The sequence below is a fragment of the Malaclemys terrapin genome, chromosome 14 (genome assembly GCF_027887155.1).
Source record: "Malaclemys terrapin pileata isolate rMalTer1 chromosome 14, rMalTer1.hap1, whole genome shotgun sequence".
In the NCBI taxonomy this organism is placed as follows: Eukaryota; Metazoa; Chordata; order Testudines; family Emydidae; genus Malaclemys; species Malaclemys terrapin.
Window position 1 is genome coordinate 36,357,658 of NC_071518.1, and position 25,003 is coordinate 36,382,660.

A 25,003-nucleotide genomic window follows, 5' to 3' on the forward strand; every position below is an offset into this window, starting at 1 on the left:
CCCCAGTTCCGTGGGACCAGGATTTCACCCAAAATATTGAAGTCAGTGGCAAAACTCCCACTGACTTCCATGGGGCCAGGATTTCACCTTCTCTATCCAAGGTAGAAAGCATGACAAACCTGTGACTTAACTCTAAATTTAAATATTAAAGCAGCATTGGGCAAACCCAATAGATGTGATAGCATACACTTGGGACCAGATTCTGCGGGTGTGGGGTGGTCTTGGTGGCCTGCAATATACAGGAGATCAACAAGATGATCTAGTGGGCCCCTCTGGCCTTAAACTCTATGATGTCCTTACTCATGGTGAGTACTACTTTACTGGGCAAGTGAATCTCTCTGCTTTTCATTTGGCACAAAGTTTTACCTTACAGTGTTTCTTTTCAGGAGGGAAGCAAATTTCTACTAAAAACTTCCTTGACCAACGGTTAGATTTAGAAAGATTTTTATTTATAACATACAACTCGTACTTCAAATTTTAGAAATCAATAAAATAACGGTTGCAATCTCGTACCAGTGCCTAGCTTCCATTCCCACAACTCCGCCATTGCGCCGACCGAAGAGTTAATTTTACAGTATTTACATTAGAGCTGCAAGTGGCTGGGGGAGGAGTCTTGGTTTGTTTTTTAGTGAATTTAGTGCCAGTGAAATGTGCTGCATTGGCCAGCCTGGGTGACTGAAGTCTTCTGGATGGCAGAACTGCTGCACCAAAGGCAGGCCACGGATACACTTCCCGTAAGCCACTGGTTCTCAACCAGGGGTCCGGAGCCCCCTGGGGGGCTGTGAGCAGATTTCACTTGCTCTGCCAAGCAGGGTCAATGTTAGACTCACTGGGGTCCAGGGCAGAAAGCCGAAGCCCTGCTGTGAAGGGCTGAACCCTGGGGCCCATCTGGGGCTGAAGCCAAAGCCTGAGCAGTTTAGCTTTGTGGGGCCCTCCTGGTGTGGGGCCCTGGGCAATTGTCCTGTTTGCTGCCTTCTAATGCCAGCCCTGGCTTTTATATGTAGAAAAACAGTTGTTGGGGCATTGGTGGGCCGTGGAGTTTTTATAGTATGTTGCGGGGGGGGGGGGCTCAGAAAGACATTGAGGACCCCCGCCCTAGACTACTTTGACATGAAGAGACCAATTCCAGGGACTTCAGTCTCCCAGGTCAGTCTTTCACTATACAGGGATGCCAATTGTGGGTTTTGTGCTGTGGACACTTATCCACTGTAAGCTGCATTAAAAGACCACGTGTCAGCCCTCACGTAGGCCACCAAACAGCTATTGGCCGGTCATGACTTTCAGCCACTACTGACCTAGGTCGATCTGAACGAGAGACCTAGTGATGAGAGGCTCCCTCGCTCAATGCAAATCCAGTGAGCCCTCCCGCCCCTACCCCATCAACTGTAAACTGTCTTCAAGAGACCCAGTCCTTAGGGGGGGTTAGTTAGGCACTTGACTGGTTGCTGCATTGCTCCCAAATCCTTTCCAGGCCTGGAAGCTGAAGAAAGTGCTCGCCCCATAGGCTATCATCACAACGCAGGCAAAGAACTGAAAGAGAGAGCAACACAACAAAGCTCGGTTAGTTTCTCTGCAGCAGAGTATTAACAACACTTGACGCTAACGCTGCCCGGCACAGGGCTTAGAATCCGGGGCACTCATTTAGCTGGCAGAGCAGCAGCTGCCCAATAAATGCCTGGTCTGACGGATGCTTGGATTAGTGCAAATCCAGACAGGCATCTTGCCTCGGCACAAAAGACAGGGATGGGCTCTACCAATAGGTCCTATTCCTCCCTCTGCCACCGACTCACTGTAGGAGCCCAGACAAGTTACTTAACACTGTGTCAACTCTCCCCCTCTCCCCCCCGCCAGCTGTGAAAGGGGATTGTGTGTTTCAATATGTCACCTAAAGGAGGCAATGAGGCTCCATCCGTTCCTATTCATAAAATGCAGGGATACATCCAGTTTAAAATGGAAAGAATTTTTAAAAGTCAGTCTTACGATGCAAAGATCCTTTTAAAGAGCAGGAACCTGTCTCTCTACCAGACTTCATCTAGTGGTACCGCCTACGAGCGTGGCACAGGTAAGAAACAGGAGCCACTGAGCGTGACTGAAAGCTGCTTATTTTGATACTAGATCCACATAGGGCCCATCAATGAGAATTAGGCACCTTAAATACCTTTGAGGGTCTGGGCTAATGTTCTCAAACACAAGTGAGACCCCTTGAGACATGGCCATTCCCAGAGCTGAGATTTCTAGCTGGGTGGGGCTAAAAGGCCCTTCTGAAGAGTCCCTCAGGATGCCCATCTAACCGGCTATAACAAAGTGGTTTAAAGCCTTTAATAATCTCATGCACGATGGCCAAGCAGGGTTCTACCAGCGCTTGGCTGGCCAAGGCAATGAGACCTATCAGAGTTAGGAGGAGGATGGTCTTTCCCAAGGTGGGGACCTACGCTAGATGATAGTGTTGCCTAGGCTCTTAGCGAGGCTGCAGCATGATTTTTCGATCACGTTTTGGCCCCCGCATGCTGAGCAACCCATTTTTTTCCAAGGGTAAAATGGGGAAGGAGAAAGTGGCAGCTGTGGGAGAAGCAGGAGGACGTGAGGCTGAGCCTTGGGAGAGGCGAGCTGGTGCAGGAGGACGCAGAGGAGCGAGAGGCCAGCTGCGCTGCACAGCTGCAGCTGGGTGACCCAGCCAAAGAGGCGGGGGCCTGGCAGGCATGCCTCATTGTTATTTATGTAGCAGTAGTGCCTGCCTGGTGAGCTGGCATGGTCCAAGCACGAGATAACCTGCTCATTGCCCTGAAGAGCTTAGTCTTTAAGACAACAGATGAAGCGTGGGGGAAAGGAAAACCCATCGCAGCATGATTGGGGGCTGGGATGGCCTTGTTTGGATTTATTTTATTATAGTTTTTCCATGAACTCTTCCCCAGCTGCTCTCCTAGTGAACCAATATTAGCCGACTGATTTCTGGTAGGCATCACAGCGGAAGTTGGGCTTGCGCAGGAATTTGCAGGAGAGGCTAGTGACCTGGTGTATCAGCCCAGGGAGAGGGGGCTGTGGGTAGGCAGCAGAATGCAGGACAGCACAGAGAGAGCCGTGGGAGCACCGGACAGAGCAAGAAGGCTGGCGTTTTGCGGGGGAGTGGGTGGGGAATAGTGCAGTAGGAGGAAGCTGTGTTTTGCCAGCAGGAGGAGATGCTGCAGAGCTGGGGTAGAGGGTCCTCTCTGTGTGCTCGGCGGAAACTGAAAGCCGTTGTTCTTTCAGCTGATTCTGAGACGCCACTAAAATGGAACTAAAGGTTTCACCGGGTTCATTAACTCATCGGTGACACCAGCAGCAAGGGTGGGGCCTCATGTGCCCACCCGCACGGCACAGACCCTGTGTTGACACTAAAATCGCTCTGAGGAAGCAGGTCTTGCTAGAAAGGTGCTAGCAGTTTCCCTGGCTTGCCTAGAGGGGATTACACGGACTGCTCTCCTTTGCCTAGGCTCTGTACCTCGAAAGCAGAGCCTCTCACCAGGAGCGCCGAGCCTCTCATCAGGAGCGCCGAGTGTGCTGGCAACAGACCGTGGAGGGAACGCACCAGTCACTAAACCAACAGTCTTGTCCAGGTCACTTCCATTCCTCTTCCTAAAAGGCTCACTCCTTTTTCCTGCTCGGTTTGGATCTCGGGCAGGTAAAAGTCATTCGCTCTCTAGGGCCAGAGTTGGGTCTACGAAAGGCAGCTCACGTCCACCTAACTCTGTGTCTACATTGCAGGGTTGTTCCTGCCGATGTCAGTCGCACCCTACCCCGACCTAATGACTCCACCCCCACGAGAGGTGTACATACGAATGGCCCTACTGGGTCAGACCAAGGGTCCATCTAGCCCAGTGTCCTGTCTTCCGACAGCGGCCAATGCCAGGTGCCCCAGCGGGAATGAACAGAACAGGGACTCATCCAGTGATCCATCCCCTGTCGCCCATTCCCAGCTTCTGGCAAACAGAGGCCAGGGACACCTAGCGCTTAGGTCAATGTAGTTAGGGCGACGTAGTTTCCCCAGCACCAGGCAGTCGGGCTCCTGGTGGGAGTGCCCCCATAATGCCCCTGTTCAGTCGGGAGCGCTCCGAGTGAGGATACACTCCACTGGCAGAGGGAGGGTAGGGTGGACATGAAAAAACACAGTCATTACTGCGGTGGCTGCAAGTCGACCCTAATGTAGGACGACTTAATAGTGTAGCGTAGACAAGGCCTACGTGAACACAGCACAGACACACAGGAAAAGCCGGGGCCGCATTCTATACTTACTGATGCAGCCGCTCTTTTGTTGTAGTCCCCAGACAGCCAGAACGGAGACTTAACGGCGGCGGAGCACGTAATAAACGCAGTCACGTACAGGACAGTCGCAGCCGCGTTGAATATCACTAACTAGGGAAAGAAAAGGCTGTTTTAGGACAAAGGGACCAATCTCTTTCCTTTTCTTCCTGTCACTTGTTTATCTGTCACTCTGATTTGCTCAGACCTGTCTGAAAACCAGGCCCCTTTCAGATGTCTCAAATGGGGCACCCAAAATGACTGGTCCCTTTTGAAAATGTAAGCCATATATACACATACACACAAAATATATTAATTCATCTGGCTCCACCCCTAGCAGTACCCCCTGGTAGAGAGGAGTTTAGCAAAGATCTCTGGGTTGGACAAACCCATTCTCGTGCAGACAGGCAAGACCTGGTTTTCCCACCGCTCTCTCCTATGAATTTGCAAATGGTACCAGAAATGCCCAGCGCAAGGAGCATTGTGTTATAGCCCAGTTGGCTGCCTGTGACTTAATTAACACCACTTAAAAGTGAGCACTGCTAACTGCTTCACTTCTGATGGCCATACCAAAAACCTCCTGCCCATGCTGCCATTCCTTTGAAAGGGTGAGGAAGAAGCATTCCGTTTTGGGTAGGCCCATAGAATATGCATTCGATGTTCTCCTGATGATCCAACTATCTGAAGTGTGCTGTTTTCTTTGAACAGTAGGTGTCAGGCTGGTTGTATGCACAACTCAGATTGCTGCAAATGCACCCAGCACTTGTGCTCACCCTGTTGATTTGCAACAGCAAAGAAAGCATGCACTACATCAGCAGTTCTCAACCAGGGGTCCGAGGCCCCCTGGGGGGCCAAGAGCAGGTTTCAGGGGGTCCGCCAAGCAGGGCCGGCATTAGACTCACCGGGGCCCAAGGCAGAAAGCCGAAGCCATGCCACCCCGAGCGCCGCCACCTGAAGCTGAAGCCTGAGCAGCTTAGCTTCATGGGGTTCCCTGTGGGGTGGGGCCCTGGCTTTTATATACAGAAAACCAGTTGTTGTGACCCAGGTGGGCCACGGAGTTTTTATAGCATGTTGGGGGGGCGCCTCAGAAAGAAAAAGGTTGAGAACCCCTGCACTAAATCATGCCGAAAGTGTTTGAAAAATCTGGTTGTAGGGTTAAAGTAATATTTATAATTGCGTCCGGACTTTTGCAGTGTGATCTGTGGAATCCCATAGACACATTGCAGCTTTGGGGGAGTTCTTAAAAACCCCATGACTCAGTGACACGGACAGAAGAAAACTAAACGGCTCGTGAAGAGAGATTTATGCATGAGGTTGGCAAACGTGACGAAGACATTGCATCACTGGTACTAACAGAACCACTCGGGAGTAAGTAGCGACTATGCAGGTAATTAACAGGACAGCATATCTTTCCCACTTCGCTTGTGGAATGGGTGTACTAAAATGGGGGGGTTGTTAAAGAGACGGAATTGTACTGGACATAAAACCCCCTGGCATTGCCCAGGGAAGCCGCCTGGCGTTCTGCAGAGAGGAGCACTCGCTCCATGCCTGATATGGGCCAGTCCAATTCACTCCTGGGCTTGGAGCTAAATGGCTCTGCAGTCCTTTTTTTACTATTGCGAGGACATGTTATTTTGCCTTTGTTAATTCTGGGGCCCGATCCTGCATTCCTTGCATCATCAACATTCCCACTCCAATTCCAGGGCATTTTCATTATGCCAAGAATGCAGAGGCGAGCTGTTAGTGGGTTACTTCCTTTGTTTAAAAAGCCTGTCCAGACATATAAAAAGTGGAGTCAGGCCCCTCCTCTGTCAGAGCACCGTCTGTGCCTCCATGCTGGTCTCTACAGTGGTCTGGTTCCACTGGTATATTTGCCTTGATCGTGAACAGTCCATCAACTCCCACAACTAAGAGGGTTGCAACACTGAAAAAGAGTCAGGTCCCCTGCTCTTGTCTAGATTCCAGAGGTGCTGGGACATGGGGTGCTGGGGGGGGCTGCTGCACCCCCTGGCTTGAAGGAGTCTCCATCATATGCAGGGTTTACAGTTTGGGTCAATGACTCTCAGCACCCCCCCTCTACAAATTGTTCCAGTACGCCTACTAGATTCCTGACACGAAAGCTGGATGCAGTGTTGGTTGAAGATTAATCCCTAATAACCCACTGCCTGTTTGGGTCAAAATTCAAAGAACGACAGTAACGCTGGTGTAAACCCAGAATCATCCCATTAAAACCAGCTGAGTTATTTAATGTTTATTGAAGCATCACCAATCACAATGTGCCCTTTACTTTCCACTGTAAAAGGCTTTTTAGAAGCATAGTGAAATGTGTCTATTCCCTGCAAAACTTTATCCTTTCCTAGGCCTGGTTTAAAACTAGAAAATTTGCAGTGGTGTAATTCAGCTGCTATAGTTTCACCAGTACAAACCATTAATAAAGATGCATTTCTGTGAGTTTAGCTTAAGTTAAACTGCTACACATGTGACTTAAACCTTTGTAAGTGCAGCTCCATTAGAGGTGGGATTGGTGTGACTCAATTGATTAACTTGTGCAAGTTTTCTAATATACACAAGCCCCTGTTTGGTAACTTTGAGCTGTATCCCCCTCAGTGGTATACAGGGAAATAAAGCAGGTATGACTTCAGTGCAGTTGCACCTGATTTGTATTAATGGTATTACACAAGTGTGAAACTGGCACGGGAGAGGACAGTGAAGCCCATTGTGTTTTGAAGGAAGCTGAATTTAACATTAATTTCCATGCAAAAGTTAGAGTGCACGGAGGCCAGGTTTATACTCGGAATTTAAGTCAACCCAGTTATGTCGCTCCGGGGTATGAAAAATCCACATGGTGAGCGATGGAGTTAAGCTGACCCTCAGGGTAGGCAGCCATAGGTTGACAGAAGAAGTCTTCCATCAACCTAGCTACCACCTCTTGGGGAGCTGGATTATTAATTACACAGATGGCAGAACTCCTCCCATCTCTATAGTGAAGGGCTAGAGTGGCACTTTTCATATGGCTTTTTAAAAGCAATGTCTCTGTAATTGATGGGTCGAGTTAAAATCAAATAACATGACAAGATACAGGTTTGTTGGATGCAGATTCTGTCGGAATCAATCTTAGGGTACATCTAATCGTCAGCCCCATGAAACCATTTAACGTGGAATGATTTCCCCTGTGAAATACACCATTTATCTGCAGCTACAGGGGCTTACCACAACAGGCCAGGGGATCATGTAGAGCTTCAGCTGAAGCTGTAGTAGATACATCACAAACAGAATGACTGTTACCAGCCAGAAAAAGATGGCTACAAACATCACCCAGCCATATGCGGGAATGGGTTGGTAAAATGTACTGGCAATGAGAGCCCACACCAGCAAGCCGAGCACCTGTGGAACAGAAAGGAAAAAGTGGTTAATAGGAAGGAAACAAATCTTTACAATTCTTCTTTCAGGGAGATTTGCCATTGATGTCAATGGGAGCAGGATCCGGCCCTTAGTTAATGAGCTTTGTCATTCATTGTTTGCAAGTGCTTCCTGCTTAAGTTTTGTAGATATGTATCTGGAACGTCAAGTTTACACTTTCCCTGGCTTTGCTGGAAAACTCTTTTGAGACCTCAGATGTGGTTTATTTGTTGGGATGGGGATGTTGACTCTTTAACAAAGAGATCTTTTCTCCCAACTGTTTGTTTAAGCATTGGAGTTAAATGACGTGTTAACAAAAAAACAAACTAGACATATGGCTTTCAGCAGTCTGAACGTAGATCCCTTCCCCTCTCGATTAATCAGGTTTAACTGCTTGGTAACTGTGATATCATAATCCTGCAAGTTGTCCATAGAGTTTTGCAGGAAGACCTCAATATCTAATGTAAAAATCAAGCATGAAAGAAAACCTTATTCAAATATCACAATGAAGCTAAAATGGCACAAAACTCACAATTTATCCTCCTTTCCAGGTTACTGTTAACATTTCTTTCAGGGGGATGGAATCTGTGGTCAGTCCTGTGACTCGTTTTAGAGAGGATGGACTCTCCAGTGACGTGCATTGGGTTGATCTGACCCCGGGAAGGCAGGTGGCACAATCATTGTGTGAAATCAAGTCCTGCAGTGGGCAGGGCATTTTCCCACCGTCTCTTCCCCACTTGGCTTTCTCATCACTATTTATAAACAGTGACAGTGATTACTTTAAACTTGCGGGGGTTGGCTGGGTTCTTTAATGAAAGGAGTTCCCTCCACCCCTGTAGGGCTGGCCTCCTTGCTTTTTTTCCTGTCTATGACCTTGAGATTCCCTGGTGTGTGTTATTGATCAGTGTTACTCATCAGAATAATGACTAGTCATAACGGCTGATATTGACATAACACTTCATAGCCAGTGATCTCAACCTGCACTCACCAAGCTGGTCCCATGCAATCATGCCCCACCTGCTCTCATTTTCCCCTCTCAATCCCTCTACCCTTCCCCATCCTCTGTCCTGGCTCTTTTCCCCAGTCTCAGCTTCACCCCAGCCTGGAACAGTCCCTCTCCCCTTAACAACTCTCTCTCTCCTCCTCCAAATTCCTCCTTAACACCAGCTTCTTCTCCATCTCCTATCCTTCTTGTGTCTCAGCATGAGGAGTCTTCACCTCCTCCCTCTCCTGTGCATGTGGCTTGTCTGACTTGGCTTGGCAGCTCCTTGGGGCAGTGGGTGTATCTTACAGGAACGCACCATGTAAACACAGGGTGCATTGGCTCTGGGGAGGGGAAGGGTGAGCCTAAGGCACTGCAGGAATCCCCTCTGAAATGCCAGGAGGCAGGCAGGAGCTTGTCTGAGAGTCTTGCACAGTAAATGGTGTGGAGCTCGGTAAGAGGGAAAAGAGGCTCGGAAGATTATGAAAACACGGGCTGTATAAGGAAAGGGCCCTGTGGTGGGGTGAGCACCTCCCACTAGCTGTGCAAAGGCTGGGTGGGCCCAATCAGCTAAATAGGCTGCAAACAGGGGAGCTTTAGACCAGAAGTAGTTGGTTGGAGAGAGGCTCACCTGTGCAGGAATAGGCTGGGCCTATAAAGCCAGGTAACAGGCCCCAGACAGGGCCGCTGAGAAAGGGCAGTTGCTCCCTGGGAAAAGGGAGGGTGTTTGGGGGCTGCAGGGAGCTAGTCTGCAGCTCCTCCCTGGGAGGAGGAGCTGGTGCACCCCAGAGAAGGGGAACCAGAGTGTAGGACGCAGCGCAGAGAAGGGGCCGTGAGGGCAGAGAGAGGAAAGCCCAGAACCGCTGAGCTGAGGGTCCCTGGACTGGAACCCGGAGAAGAGGGTGGACCCGGTTTCCCTTACCAGCTACCGAGAACATGGCCTAGACCGGAGGCAGCAAATGGGAAGACTGCCTAGGACTGCTGATGGACTGTACCCCGGAAGGGGGGCAAACTGAGTGACCTGGCTGGAGGGCTAAGTCATGGAGTGAGAGAGGAGCTACAGACCAGAGGGATGGCAGGCAAACCGCGGAAGGGGGTATCTACCTTGAGCTAATCCCCTGAGTGACCAGGAGGAGGCGCCAGACCAGCAGTGAGTGGAGCAGGCCCTCAGACAAATCACTCTTTACATGGGCTTCCCCACACCCTGCCTCCCCACAGTAAGAGAGCAGGCCAGGATCATTCCCCTGGGGGCGGAGAGGGCTGAGACCTTACCTGTGCCAGGCAGTGATGTACTGCCTGAATCTGCATGGTTTATAAGCAAAGGGTGAACTGGCTTACATGTGTCTATGGCTGGGGCTACACCTGTCTAACTAGAACTGCTTTTCAAGTCCATTTAGCTAAAACCAGTGCAACTTTTTCTGAGGCTGGCTCTGCTTGGGAATTGGCCTAAAACGAGGAAGGGGCCGGGCGATCTCCGCTCAGCCTTTATTCCCAGAGCGATGTCTCTGCCTAGACGCCGTGGCGAAAGGCGCATTAGAAATGCAGAAGAAGGGAAGGAATCGTGGGTCCTTGGCAGATAGCTGGGGGTGGGGTGAGGGGCTGAGGGTGACGCTGGCTGAGAAAACACCCCTGTCTGTAGTTACGTCTTGGGAGAAACTGACTCTTTCCTTACCTAGTGATGCCGCAGCCCCATGGCAGGTGCCATTGGTGCAGCATCGCTGTGTTCATACAGCCAGGCCCTAGGGGTTTCCATCACACCATTGGGAACGTTGTGTTTGTCATTTTGTCTGTTCCTGCAGCCTTCGCTTATTGCAGCCTGGTTCCCTTCTAGATCTTTTCTCTCTTCAGGGTGGCTGCTTTCCCTTTGCCAGGGCCCCGACCCAAGGTCCCTACAGCTCCTTTGCCGCCCTTTGGTTGGGGGGGAAGCTGGAAAGATGTACCAGAATCAGGTTACAGACTCATTTGGAAGGGGGGATGAAAGGATGAGTCTGCCGGGGCCTTTGCAAACACATCTCTCAACCTCAAAGGTGCAACCCCATGGGGAAGGTTGGGGAGAGGGGTCATAGGAGGGACAAAAATGCATCTGTTGCAACCTGGCTGATGGAAAAATCCTGGGGGGGGCAAAGGGGGTGTTCTCTTAACCCCCAAATGCCTGGTGATTAATTACCATTAATAGTCACTCCAGGCCTCCGTGAAATATTAGAAATGAACAGCTAAAACTTTGTGTCACTGGGAGCTAAGCAATCGATTTGCCAGAAGTCCGAGGGCCTCCCCTCTCTTACTAATTTCAACAAGACACGGGTTTGGCCCAGTGTGCAGTTCAGGTGTCACCGGTTTAGCCCAAATAATGAACACCCGAGCGTCTGCCTAATGGAAATCACTGCTTGGCTGAGTGTGTCTGCACTCGACACCCTGCAGGGGCCATGTAATTAGAGTTGCCAACTTTCTAATCGCACAAAACCGAACACCCTAGCCCAGCCCCTTCCCTGAGGCCCTGCCCCTTCGCTGAGGCCACACCCCCTGCTCCGACCCCTCCCTGAGGCCCTGCCCCCCGCTCACTACATTCCCCCTCCCTCGGTGGCTCCCTCTCCTCCACCCACACTCACTTTCACTGGGCAGGGACGGCGGGTTGGGGTGTGGAAGAGGGGTGAGGGCTCTAACTGGGAGTGTGGGCTCTGGGGTGGGGTCAGAAATGAGGGGTTCAGGGTACGGGAGGATGCTCTGGGCTGGGGCAGGGGGGTAAGGGCTCTGGGGTGGGGCTGGGGATGAGAGGTTCAGGGTGTGGGAGGGGGCACTGGGGTAGGGGGTTGGGGTGTAGGAGGGGGTGAGGGCTCTGGTGTGGGGCTGGGGATGAGGGGGCTCAGGGTTGGGGCTTGAGGTGCAGGCTTACCTCCGGTGGCTCCCGGGTGCAGCGGGGGGGACAAGGCCGGCTTCCTGCCTGGCCTGACTCTGCGCTGTACCCCGGAAGCGGCCAGCAGCAGGTCCAGCTCCTAGGCCGAGGCGCAACAGGCAGCCCTGTGTGCTGCTCTCACCCACAGCCACCGCCCCTGCAGCTCCCCTTGACCGCGGTTCCCTGCCAATGGGAGTGCAGAGCCGGTGCTCAGGGCAGGGGCAGAGTGACCGGACTTTTAATGCCCCAGTTGGCAGTGCTGACCGGAGCCGCCAGGGTCCCTTCCCAGTCGAGAACCAGACACCCAGTCACCCTACATGTAATATACACTGCAGGCTGCACTCGACCCAGACCTGCCTTGATGAGTAACCACAGCAGGAATGAACAATACATACAGCAAAGCCCACGACAATAAAACAGCCTGTTGGAAGCCAGAGGTGTAACAGAGGGGGGTCTGGAGAGTGTGCCCAGGATAGGGAGATAGTGTTGTGGCCTCAGGAGACTAGAGTTCTTCTCCCATCTCTGCCACTGACTCAATGGGACCCTAATAAGTCAGTCACTTCACTTCTCTGTGCCTCAGTTTCCCCCCTGTAAAATGGAGCTAGTAGGGCTTGGCCACGCTGAGATCTCTGGGTGCCGAGTGCTCAGAATTGTTTTGATTTCATTACAGCCACGGGGGGAGAATGCCAAAGGCCCTGCCTTCCCACCCACTGAGCTTTTCTATCTCGGGGAAGGCAGCAGCCCTGCTCCAGCTGAGCTCAGTGACAGGACACAGGGCAGAAGCTGGTTCCCCCGGCTCAGTTTTATTTAGGGCTTTATACACTAAACCATACTACACCTTGCACCATTTTTGTTTAAATGACACTCTTGAGACCTCAGTAAATATAGTCATGAAGCAATGAAAGGCAGGTAGAACACACAGGAGCTATAATACTCAGTCAAATATCAGTCATGCTCGTTACCCACTGAATAATAAAGCAAATAAAGGAGGAGGAACAGAAGGGGGGGAAACATAAGAGCTGGGTTGAAGAAGGGGTGAGTAAAACATACCCTGTAGAGGAGCAGCCCTCCATGCACAATTAAGAGCTCTTCATTAGCTTGTAACCTAGACACACCTGCCTGACCAGCTGTTTCACTGATCCAAGCTTTCATGCAAAATTTTGTATCTACTTTAAAGTGAGTTATGGTTGCAGTCGCTGTACTTCCTGGGTTCTATTCCTGGCTCTGCCACCGACCTGCTGAGGGAGCTTGGGTGAGTCACTTTGCCTCTCTGTGCCTCGGTTTCCCCTTCCACTTTTTTTTTATTTAGATGGCAACCTCTTTGGGACAGGGACCGTCTCTTACGCATGTACAGCGCCTTGCACTATTATTATGATCTGTATTACCACAGTGCCTAAGAGCCCTAATCCTGGCCCAAGAGCCCATTGTGCGAAGGGCTGTACAAACAGAACAAAAACCAATGGCTTCTCTAGGCATTACCGTAACACAAATAATAGCTTCTACTTATCCACCTTTGCCATGCTTCGGCGAGCTCTCATTGACCTCCCTTGCGTACTCTACACAGCTGAGCGCTGCTGCCTGTTGGGCAGGGTGATGACAGTCTCCTAATTGGTTTATTGATCATGGCCTCTCTGTGCACGGCCTTCCTCGGAGAAGCTGTGAGTTTGTACTCACTCCCTCTGCTCTCAGCCCCAGGGCCGGGTCTAGGCACCAGCAAAGGAAGCACGGTGCTTGGGGCGGCACATTTCCAGGGGCTGCAATCTGACCAAGCTTTTTTTTCCAGGGCAGTTGCGCTCTCGGAGCTGTGCCACTTAGACGGGGCGAAGGCGCCGCGCCCATGGCCGCAGCGGGAAGGGGAAGTCCCAGCCCCGGGACGCTGAGCTGCCAGGGCCCAGCCGCTACCTGGGGAGGAGAGGGCGAGTCCTGCCGGGGAGCCGGGGCTGCGCCGCCTTGTGCCACCCCTTATATCGGGGACTCTCCGCGTGGCCGGGTGGGGGAGGGGGGAAAGCCCCTGCAGGTGCTGGGAGAAGGTGACATCGCTTCCAGCCCCACCTGAGCTTGGGGCGGCAAAAACCCTCGAGCCGGCCCTGCTCAGCCCCCTCTGTAGTGTGGGCAACCCCAGCTCTCAAGGATGAAAGGGAGTCCCTCTGGACATTTGCTTTCTGGCCTTACTGAGCAGCTCTGTCTAAATTGAAGTAGTAAGAGAATTGGAGACCTGATTCTCTTCTCTTACACCAGTTTTACACCATTCAGCTTCAGCGGAATTACTCTCGGTTTACACCAGCGCGGGAGACAGGAGAATCAGGCTTTGTGTTGACAGAGGAAATTCTGGTTGATTTTTTTAACTCAATTTCTTAATTAAAACTCCACATTTGTAAAACCAAACGGGGTTGTGCCAGCCCAGTACTTGGCCAGGAGACCTCCTGGGGGATGCGGAGACCGTCCTAGAGATGGTACGTTTCCCTCTGACCAGGACTGAACCAATGCCCCAGCATGGGGCACGAGGGCACTGCTGCTGGCGTGCACTACCCACCGTGCTGGGGCACTGGTTCCGTACCAACCAGGCTTTAGGGGAAATGCCAAACCAAGGTTCTGGTTCTTCATTGAGCACAAGCAGCCCACAAGCTTTTTGCAAGAGGTGGGGGTGCCGATCATGTGCCCTAGCTACGTCACAGGGTGAGTAAATCAATGATGTTCCCTCTTTCTAAATTCCAACTCTCCCCTACTCCCGCTGTTTCACATAGAGATATTATTTAGCCCTTCTCCTTCCTTTAAACTTATAAAAGCCCATTGTCGCTGACTCAAAACAGCTGCTGTCTTTCCACCCCAGAAGTAGCTGCATTTCTTACTTGCGCCATCTGTAAAGCACGTGGGATTCCTTCAGGAAGATGGGCACTATAGAGATCGAAGGACTACGTTTGAAGGAAATGCTATTGATAAGCTAATTACCCAGTTCTGCTGGTGAGCTATTCTGCACCGCTGATGTCAATGGGGTGTGGCAGGTGGGAGACAAATCAGGCCCTATAGCTCCTTGCTGTGAGACCTGACAGATGAGCCCAAACCGCAGAGCTGAACTCTCCGAAACTTTAGGCTGGCTCTGGCCTTCCCTGGGCGGCTCGCTGTTCAGACATTGTGCCGAATAGTCCGCCTAAATTTTCCTTTTCACAATTTCATCCCATCGCTCGCCCTCATTACAGCCCCAGGCATCTGCCTAAAGAATCCCCCCCTCCCCACTTCATCTGCATCTGGCCTGCGACTCTGTTACAATAGTGACATTTGCCACGCCCCAGTATCCGCCTCGTCACTGCGGGGGGTCTCAGTGCATCAGCCCCACCCTCAGCGATTTCTGTCCATATTGCCCTGCTGGGCTCTGGCCTGGGCACCGTCCAGACTGAGCAATATCCCACCCTCCACCTGGGGACCTGCAGCCTCTTCCCAGCTGTTGCCATGGTTATCCCTGCGCCAGCTCGCTCTGCCCCTCCCCCGCCAGGAAACACAAGCCCTCTCTGGGGACTCAGGTCCCATTGTCTTTCCCTGCCCCCTCCGCCACACCTGGAGAAGGAGCAGAGCTGCCTGGGAGCACACTGGCTGTTCCCTGCTCCTTTGTCCAAGGTGGCTCAGTCTCTGCAGCGTCTCCACTGTGCCCAGGGCCGGCTCTGGCTTTTTTGCCACCCCAGGCAAAAAAGCCTCCTGCCGCCCCCCTTCCCCCCCAGCCCGGCCGCGGGCCACTCTCCCTGACCGGCCAGAGCGCAGGGGGGCGGCTCCGGTCTCCCCGGCGGCCGGAGCTGGAGCGCCGCGCCGCCCCCCTCCAGGTGCCGCCCCAAGCACAAGCTTGGTGGGCTGGTGCCTGGAGCTGGGCCTGACTGTGCCTTCCTTCAGCTTTCTAAGGAGCGAGAGCTCCCAAAGCCCACCGCCTTACCGGAGAAGCTGTCTGCTTGCTGCTTATCCTCACACCCAGCTCCTACATACATGTCCACATACATGTGTGCATAAGTGCATGCAACAGGGAGGCATTCCTACATATATATATGTTCACATGCATCCACACCCACTCGCAGCTCGGCAGGTGCTGGAGCTATTTTTGAGGGCAGAGGACCCAAAAACCTGCGGCTGGGGTAGGGTGACCAGACAGCAAGTGTGAAAACCCGGGACAGAGGGTGGGGGGTAATAGGCGCCTATATAAGAAAAAGTCCCAAATGTCAGGACTGTCCCTATAAAATCGGGACATTGGGTCACCCTAGGTTGGGGAGCAGTAAAGTAGCGGGGCCCTCTTTTCTCCTCCCCCTCCTCCTTGCAGGCGGCTCTCAGGGAGATGTCGCGTAGCAGAGACCAGGAGGTGGTGGGAGGGAAGAAGGGACAAGCAGCTTCTCCTCCCTTCCAGCAGCTAGAGGTGGGAGCGGAGCATCCCGTTTATCTGACCCCTGCGAGCCAGAGGCTAATCCTGTAACTGGTGCCGCAGAGCAAAGCGGGGGAATTTCCAGCCCGGCCCCTGCTCTCCGCTCCAGGCGGCGGTTGGGCCATTGGACGTCCAACCTGGCCCCTGGCCTCGCTGGTGGCAGCTATGGTTGCCAACCCTCCAGGATTGTCCTTGAGCCTCCAGGATTGCCCGGGAGGCTCCAGGAATTAAAGATTCATTTTGAAGATCACATCATGTGATGAAACCTCCAGGAATACATCCAACCCAAACTGGCAACCCTCAGTGCAGCACGTGTCCCCTCTCATTATCTTCTATTACTGGCTGTGGCCCACTGGCAAACTTGTCAGGGCAGCCGATTCGTCTCCTCTGCCTCAGAGGCGGGTGGTGATGCCAGCTGAACGTCCTCCTCTCGGGGAACCCCCAGGGAGTGCTGCACGCCCAGGCTGCCCCTCCGAGGAGCAATGTTCCTTAGCCCCCCATGGGACCTCAGCAACAAACCCCACTGCACGTGGGGATGGGCTCCCTGCGTGGCCTGCTGCCTTATTGGACTCGCAGCCCCAGCCACCGCAGCACGCTTTCCTCTCCTTTGGTACCCCGGACGCTCAGGAGCCGTGCGAGTCCCGTCTGCCAGACAGTTACCAGAGAACAAATGCATCTTGTGAGCGCCCTGGTCTGGAAGGGCCCTGAGCGCTGCAGGCCAGCAGCAACAAAGCTTAGCTGGGAGGTGTTTATAGACAAACGTCCGGGGAGTTTGTTCCGGATGATTTAATAACCCCCCCTCCCCCGCCCAGGCTCAGTGCTTAAAGGCACAGTTTCCCATCCCCCCCACACCCCTTTGCCAATACCAGGGTTTGTTTCCCCCCTCCCCTCCCGGTCAGAAAATAATGGATTAACTCTTCTTCCCACTGCAAGTTCTTACACCTGATCTTCGGCAGAGGCTTTTGACCTCCTTATGCTTCTGTGTTATCTGCAGCGTGGGTCCCAGGATATGCGAGACAAGGTGGGTGAGGGCTTATCTTTTCCACGCCCAGAAGCTGGTCCACTAAAAGATATGACGTCACCCACCCACTCTTATCTGACATTCAGAGCCCCGGTTCCTCACAGTAATTACCCCACCCCAGCCACACCAGAAAGTTCATGATGATTTAACACCTGCTTTGCCTCGGGCAGCGCCTAGCAAACTACTGATAAAGCAGTTGATTAGGCCTTTCCGCAGAAAGTGATCAGACGCTCCACCCAGGCCTGTGCTGCTGCTGGGCACTCGCTGCAATCTCAGAACTAACAGACGTGAGGCAAACGGAAGTGCCTTTGCTCACCCAGTTTGTTTTTAGCACCTAGAATGAAGAGGCCCTCGCTGAGGAAGGGTTGTCCAGGGGGTAGGAGCTTGGCCTTGGAATTGGGAGGCCTGGGTTCTGTTCCTGACTCTGCCACTGACCTACTCTGTGACTTTGGGCAAGTCACTTTGCATCTTTGGTCAACCCCATCCCACCCCCCCACTTGTCTAGGTCTTTGGGACAGGAACTCTCGCTCACTGTGTGTCTGTACAGCGCCTAACACAATTGAGTTCTGATCTTGATAGGGTTCAGTGCTGCTGGAGAACAGTCAAGAAGAATGATATAACAACTTTCTAATGCCAAATCGTGAGATCCTTATTCAACTTTTCACGCAGTCTGTCTTTAGGATTGGGCCCTAAAATTCGAGGTGGAAAAGGTCCTCCAATCCATCTCCCTGCCAGTGCAGGGTTGTTCCTAACTTCCAGAGCCTTGTCCAGCTTGGTCTTAAATGTTCCAGATGAATAGGGGCTTCCATTTCTTCCTTGGGAGGCTCAATGTTCAGACATTACCCCTAATAGTCAGCCTAAATTTTCCTGTTCACGATTTCATCCCTTTGCACTGAGGTTGAAGGGCTGCTGAAAGCTCTTAATAAAGCTGTTCATGGCATCCAAGAAGAATTTGGCAAAGCACCTTGACCCAAATTCAGACCTTGGTATCAACGCATGGTCAGTACTGGGCTCCCGGCCACTGCACCTGCGAACACAAGATCTGAACTTGGCCATGTGTCCGTTGCGTTTGGAGGACTGGCTTAGGGAGCCCAGCAGATCCATCTAGCGAAGAATGGCTGTAAGGAACAGATTATTTCCGTGGAGCTGGGAGTGCCAGGCACGATGCTAACAGCCTACATAGAATCCCTGCTCTGCCAAACCAAAGAGCAATGCTAGGTGCCGGGCTGTGAGTTAAATGGTTATCTTGGGCTGGCAGGAGGAGGTTGGCTTTTAGAGATGGCATCCAGCACAAAACAGGCCCTAATATCAAACCATTTGAAGGCTCAACATTCTCGCTTAGGTTGACTGATTTAATCGGGTGGATCCTAATGCCCACCGGGGATATTTCCCGCACCAGATCCTTTTGCACGGCCCCATCTTTGCGGAGTGATAACGATATTTAATTGAATGATCCACTGTCGATTATTCAAGTCAGTGACTATTACATCATTCTGGGGCTGCATTTTTCATTCCGGAGACAGGCCTGAGCAGCAAAGTTTGGACCAGACTATTCCCAAAGTTCGGGCACATTTGGATCCTGGGTATTGGATCAGCCCATATCCGAGATAAGGGTCAGCTGCGCAGCATGGATCCAGATGGGAACTTTCCTGCGTTAGGCCCAGCAGGGTCCTGATTCCAACTCGTCTCTGGTTCTGAGATAAATGGGTCTGACGGACGACTCTACATCCATTAAGCCTCCATTGACATGGAGGAGAATGATCCTTTGAAAGCAGCTGGCTGGCGCCTTGATTTACCACCAGGGACTGTACGTAAGTCTTCATTGCTTATTGTCAAGAAAGAAACACTAGAACACAAAAGTCATTGTCCTTCTGGAGTACAAAGGCCCTGGTTCCCAGAGGCCCTGCTCTCGCCTCAGTCTGGACAATGCCTTCTTTTTTTCCCCATCAATTTCCAACACTCGTGATTGCAAAATACGCATTAGAAAAAAATCCCTAACAAGGAGCTCAGGGAGCAGGAGATGCTACAGAACAGTTGCCTTGCTTCATGTGAGCTCCAGCTCTAACCTACCTTCTTCACAACAGCTCAGAGCTGTGGCCCCTACCTATGGCTGCTGCCTTTAAAACACTGGCCACGAGGACCACGCCGCAATGCCAGATGGGCACATTTGTGTTGCAGCATCTTGACACGGTGCCAGTGTGATGTCACCGCAGGATGATGTTCCGTGGGCACCAAGAATGGTTTGGGGACCTGAGTTCTAAAACATGTCCGTGCAATTGGCATGGAAAACAAAGGGCATGAAGCAAGTGCCTGATTTAACAGAGAAGCCCCAGGACTGGGCATGCGCACTGAGCGTTGGCATGCACAGTTTCAGCAATTGCACACACAAGTCAGGCCCAGCATTGCATGCGCACTTTTGCATGCACAATTCTGTGGACACATGTTAGAAAATCAGGCCCTTTATGCTTCTGGAAACCTAGATTCAGGGCATCTGCCATACGTGCTGGACTGCTGCCCTAGGGAGCTTCTCTTCCTGCTACTCCCATTGTTTGAACTGCACGGCGTTTCATCACAAAATCCAAACTCAGTTCCAATTTACTGAAGGCTCCCTCCAGGTCTTAAGGTTTTCTGGGAGCTGGTCTACGGTTTACATTAGACCTGGGAGTAACCCGTGGTTTGCGTGTTATCCTTGCTGATTTTGAATCATAGAATATCAGGGTTAGAAGGGACCTCAGGAGGTCATCTAGTCCAACCCCCTGCTCGGAGCAGGACCAATCCCCAGACAGATTTTTTTGCCCCAGATCCCTAAGTGGGCCCCCTCAAGGATTGGGTTTAGCAAACCTTTTGACCAAGCTTCACTTTGAGATCAGGGGTGAGCAGAACAAATCCCCCATGGATACAATCAAATAAAATACTCCTGAATTTAAGCCTCATGGTCCTTATGGCCCAGTCATGCTCCCGCTTACTTCACTGGGGCAGGATCTGGCCTTTGTTTCTTAATCACATGCTGCTCGGGGTGTTGGTGCTTTGTAGAATATGTGTATCTCGGTTCTGGCTTTGGTTGGGCCTCCCTTGAATGTTTTCCTTGGCTAAAGGGCTTGTGTCTTACACCGGTCACTCCTCCACCTTGGGCTGGGATCATAAACTAAGCGCATGGGGCCGGGTGAATGGTTTGATAGGAGGCTGACAAGGAAACTAGGGACAGGTGTTAATAGGGAGGCAAATCTCTTCCCCTCTAACGCAGCACTGGAGCAATGCCGCTAACTGGTGTGAAGAGCTGTGCGCCGCTGAAGGCACTGTTTTGTGAATGAGATAGAAGACTGAGGCCCTGACTGCTCGTGCAGATTAAAGATCTCGTGGCAATTTTGTTACTATAATGGGGCTAACGACACAGCAGAGGTGGTTGCATTTTGTTGGTGAGTAAATAGTTCTTGTCTGGGGCCTGCAAAGCACTTTGGAATCTTCCTGTTTGACAAGTTCCTGAGAAAGCAGGGCCGCTCCAGTTCGCTCTGTATTCCCGACCTCCTCACAATCTGGTTTGGTTGGTACCACTCAAGAAAGTATTGTGGATAGTTCTCTGAAAACATCCACTCAACGTGCAAAGGCAATCAAAAAAGCAAACAGCATGTTGGGAATCATTAGGGAAGGGATAGATAAGATAAAAAATATCATATTGCCTCTATATATGGTACACCCACATCTTGAACACTGCATGCAGGTGTAGTCACCTCAACTCAAAAAAGATATACTGGAAATAGAAAAGGTTCAGAAAAGGGAAACAAAAATGGTTAGGGGTATGGCTATTAGCCAGGATGGGTAAGGAATGGTGTTCCTAGACTCTGTTTGTCAGAGGATGGAGATGGATGGCAGGAGAGAGATCACTTGATCATTACCTGTTAGGTTCACTCCCTCTGGGGCACCTGGCATTGGCCACTGTCGGTAAACAGGATACTGGGCTAGATGGACCTTTGGTCTGACCCAGTACGGCTATTCTTATGTTCTTATGAATGGCTTCCGTATGAGGAGAGATTAATAAGACTGGGACTTTTCAGCTTGGAAAAGAGATAACTAATGGAGGAGAGGATAGAGGTCTATAAAATCATGGCTGGTGTGGAGAAAGTAAATCAGGAAGTGTTATTTACTCCTTCTCATAACATAAGAACTAGGGATTGTCAAATGAAATTGATAGGCAGCAGGTTTAAAACAAACAACAGGAAGTATTTCTTCACACAACGCCCAGTGGAATTGTTTGCCACAGGATGTTGTAAAGGCCAAAACCATGAGAGGGTTAAAAAAAGAACTAGGTAAGTTCCTGGAGGGCAGGTCCGTCAATGGCTATTAGCCAGGCTGGGCAGGGATGGTGTCCCTAGCCTCTGTTTGCCAGAACCTGGGAGTGGGCGACGGGATGGATCACTTGATGATTACCTGTTCTGTTCATTCCCTCTGGGGCACCTGGCATTGGCCACTATCAGAAGACAGGATACTGGGCTAAATGGACCTTTGGCTGACCCAGGATGGCCGTTCTTATGGTGATATGGCACAGACGGTATGACTATGGCTGACTGTGAGTGAGGATCTCCTAGCTATGGGTACAGGTAAGGAGTCCAGGCTTGGTATCTCAGGTCTATCAGCACCTGCAATGCCCTGGACCATGACCTTTTGTTGCCTCCCCTCTGGCACCAGCATGGTCTGGGAGTAATGGCCTTACAAAGGGCTTGCACTGTCCTCTCTGTCACTCCACTCTGTCCCTAGTCCCGTTCCATGTGTATGTACAGCCCCTGGGAGGGCAGGGAGCGGGGGATCCCTTTTTACGGAATCGCAGCACTGCAGGCTCTGTTTTCCCCAGGGTGGGGGTGAAGATGAGAGCAAAGTGGCTGCAGCTCAATCAACTCAGGATGGAAATGATGCTGGTTGGCCGGGGCAAGCACTGCGGGGAACGTGGGCGGGCTGAGCCTGCACCCGCTCTTGGAAGTCTATTGCCTTCCCTTTTCCGATACAGCCCACAGCCAAGGCACTTACTCAGTCCGTCATTGCTCAGACACTCCCAGGCATGGGCAAGGAATGATCTTGTCACAGCGGTCCTGGCCTCTACCCCTCCTCACTAGAGTATTGCCACGCCCTCGATTTGAATGCCTTTGAAGAGCATTCAGAAGTTGCTGTTGAAGGTATAGGTGGATACTTTGTTACACTGATACTCCGCTCAACATTCCACACTGGCTACCTGGGGGCCGAGCAAGGTGCTGGTTTTGATCTTCCAAGGCCTGAATGGTCTAGGGACCAGCTTTGTCAAATAAAAACCAGCCGCATCTACTAGTGCCAGGGAACTGGGAAGTAAAAGTAACTAATCTAGTTACATTTGGGGCTGGGGGGTGCGTGGTGGAATAGACCCCGTGGATGAGCAAGTAATAAGAAAATCATCTGAGGTGGTCACGGGGCCAAGGAATCATTTTAATGGATGGGTTTTTATCCTGACAATTTCCCCTGGCATTTAAAGAGTCCTAGGCTCCCAGATCCTAGGAAAGGGAACTGATTCACATAGCTGAGTGGGTAGAAAGACTGGGAGGAAGGGGCACTGGCAGAGATATTAGAATCAATGGGGGTATGATGTGATCTTTAAACATTACAGCCCTCGTTCAAATTAAGAGAAGCTCAGACTTCCTCTCACAAAGATCTTCCAAAGGTGTTTCTTGAACTAACTCCATGTCAGATTGTCAAGGGGCTGAGTGTAATTTAGTTCCTGTTTAATGGAGTTTCTTATGCCATTTAGAGTGATCTTCATTACTAGAGGAGGTGAATATTATCAGCATGAAATCTCTTTAAAGCTTCGTGATATGCTTTTCCTCTGACTGCTGATCTGTCAGTACAAAATGTCCGAGTGATTGGGTGATGATGTAGGGAGCAAACAAGCTCTTTTGTCTTGTCATATTATGAGACTGTACGCTTTAAAAAAAAAGTCCGTCTTGTTTGTCTCTAATTTGGTCACAGTGGCTCGTACTTTATAAAGACTCCAGTGTCTATTTTCCATGGGTAGCCAACCGGAGCAATTCTCTGTTTCAAGGTTCTCCAGCTACCACCATATTCCGGCTACAGCTCTCCCCATGAAGAGACTCTGAGCACTGAAATGTGTTTAAAGCATGCGACAGTTGAAAGTCTGGATGGAGGTGCTGTTACCCTTACCCCCTCCTCCACTCTAAAGGGCAAAGGTCGCAGAATGTGTTACTAGGGTACCTGTTCCACTGCTTTGCAACCCGCCATTTGTGGTTAATTTTCGTTAATCAAGTGACCTGATTAACTAAACAACCTTTCATACTTTACAATCAGAATGCAATGCATGAAAATAACCAGTTCATACCACAGTGGATCACTATGTAACACAATGCTAATATGCTGGGCCCAAGTTTTCCTCTGTTACACTGTTGCAACTCCGGCCTGGAGCAGTGGAATCTTGGTTCTGTTTTCACTTGCACTGGTGTAAACCAGAAGTAACTTGCTGAAGTCAGTGGAGTTACATTAGTCTAAACAAGCACAGATTAGATCAGCATCAGGCCCACAATTTTTCTATGGCATTCAGCTGTTCTCACTTTGATTTTACTACAGTGCAATGCCACTGACTTCACTGGACTTACTCCGGATTCACACCATGAGCGGAGAATCAAGCCATTAATACTTTTATAGACTTTTCTCCCCTCGTTACATGTCAAACCATACATCTAATTCTGTCAAGCTTAAAAAATGTCCCTAGTACACTGCCCTCTAACTAGCTATTACCTGTTTAAAAAACAAACAAACAATAGTTTAATGGCCCAGCTGGTGCACTTAGCTTGCTGGAGTGTAACTGGTTGTGGTTGGGGCCACTGAGTTTGCTCATTCCCCTAATGCAATCATGGAGCGCTGTAAAAGTGCTCAGGATTTGTGCCCTCACCTCCAGGCGTTTGTTCAAACTTTGCTTTGAAATTAGGGCAGAAATGGCCCAATTTTTAGCACGCCAAGAATTCTCGCCAGAAAAGGGGAATCTGGGTAAAGTGACACAAGGGTGGTTGGGTGCCCCCTGGAAGCACAAAGGCTGCAGCCCCAGGCTCGGGGCCTGTCTCTGCCAGCAGCCGCTCTGCTCCTGCTCCTACCCCGGGGAGGCACAGAGGCTCTCTGGTGAATTTCACCATCGAAACCCAGGCTGCTGACAAAGGGAGACGACGAGGCGGTGAAAGTGACCAGACAAGCGGGCAGGGGGCTGGGAGAGACGCGTGGACCAGGCGCCCGTGTGCGCGGTGTCTCGTCTGGCGGGGAGCTAGAGCCTCCCCGCCACAGGTGACTGGGATCAGTTTACAGCCCCGGCTCCCCGCACAACACGTCGGGCTGGGGGGGGCGCTCAGGGCGTTTGCACAAAGGGTTAGAGGAAGGAGGTGGGGTTTGGCCCCACACACACCAGGTGCCTCTTACCTGTGTCTGGCGCGGGGGGCTCAGAGCTGAGCCCCCCCCCCGTCTCCCTCCTGGGGGAGCAGCCCCCGTGCTAGCCCCAACCCCTGCCGGGAGCTCGTACTCACCAGCTCCACGATCATGAGCAGCCCGAGGAAGGAGCGGAGGAAGCCGAGGTCCAGGGCGAGGGAGCGCAGCGCGGGGAGCGGGCCGTGCGCCCCGGCCGGGGTGCTGGTCTGGGTGCGGACTTTGGCTGGGAACTCGGCCATGGCGCGGAGGGGCGGCCCCGATCCTGCAGCTGCGGGCTCAGGCTCTCGCCATGGTGCGGGGCGCACCCTGCTCGCTGCGCTCCCTCGCCGGCCTCGGGCAGGCACCAGCGGAGAGGGGACCCGGTTACCCAGTGACAGGAGCCGCCTCGCCTCGCCGCGGGCCGGAGTTCAGTCAATGATCCTCCCTCCCTCCCGCCGGCCGGGAGATTAACCCCTCCGCTGCCGCCGGAGCCGGGCTGCCCGGAGCTTTCGGAGCCAGCGCTCTCGTGGGCGGGTCCGAGCCGGGACTTCGGGCGGCCGGGTGGGTTTGTGTTGGCAAGAAGGTAACAGCGATAGCTAGCCAAGCGTCTCCCTCCAG

At 51.8% G+C, this 25,003-nt stretch overlaps 1 protein-coding gene across 1 annotated transcript; it reads right to left on the bottom strand.

Moving 5' to 3' along the window:
• Nucleotides 1–427: 427 nt before the first annotated feature.
• PLLP (plasmolipin) lies at nucleotides 428–24,823 on the bottom strand. Its single transcript, XM_054048815.1, has 4 exons — nucleotides 24,505–24,823; nucleotides 7,486–7,659; nucleotides 4,270–4,389; nucleotides 428–1,530 (listed from the first exon to the last, which is right to left on the bottom strand). Exons 1-4 carry the CDS (start codon nucleotides 24,643–24,645, stop codon nucleotides 1,423–1,425), a joined length of 543 nt encoding a protein of 180 aa, XP_053904790.1. The 5' UTR covers nucleotides 24,646–24,823; the 3' UTR covers nucleotides 428–1,422.
• Nucleotides 24,824–25,003: the final 180 nt, after the last annotated feature.

What these genes read in the sequence shown, in the direction of transcription:
- PLLP (XM_054048815.1), bottom strand. Translation starts at nt 24,645, where the DNA reads ATGGCCGAGTTCCCAGCCAAAGTCCGCACCCAGACCAGCACCCCGGCC. An exon ending in TGCTCATGATCGTGGAGCTG is followed by an intron (nt 7,660 to 24,504) that starts GTGAGTACGAGC and finishes TCTGTTCCACAG; the next exon opens with GTGCTCGGCTTGCTGGTGTG. An exon ending in ACAAAAGAGCGGCTGCATCA is followed by an intron (nt 1,531 to 4,269) that starts GTAAGTATAGAA and finishes TCTCTCTTTCAG; the next exon opens with TTCTTTGCCTGCGTTGTGAT.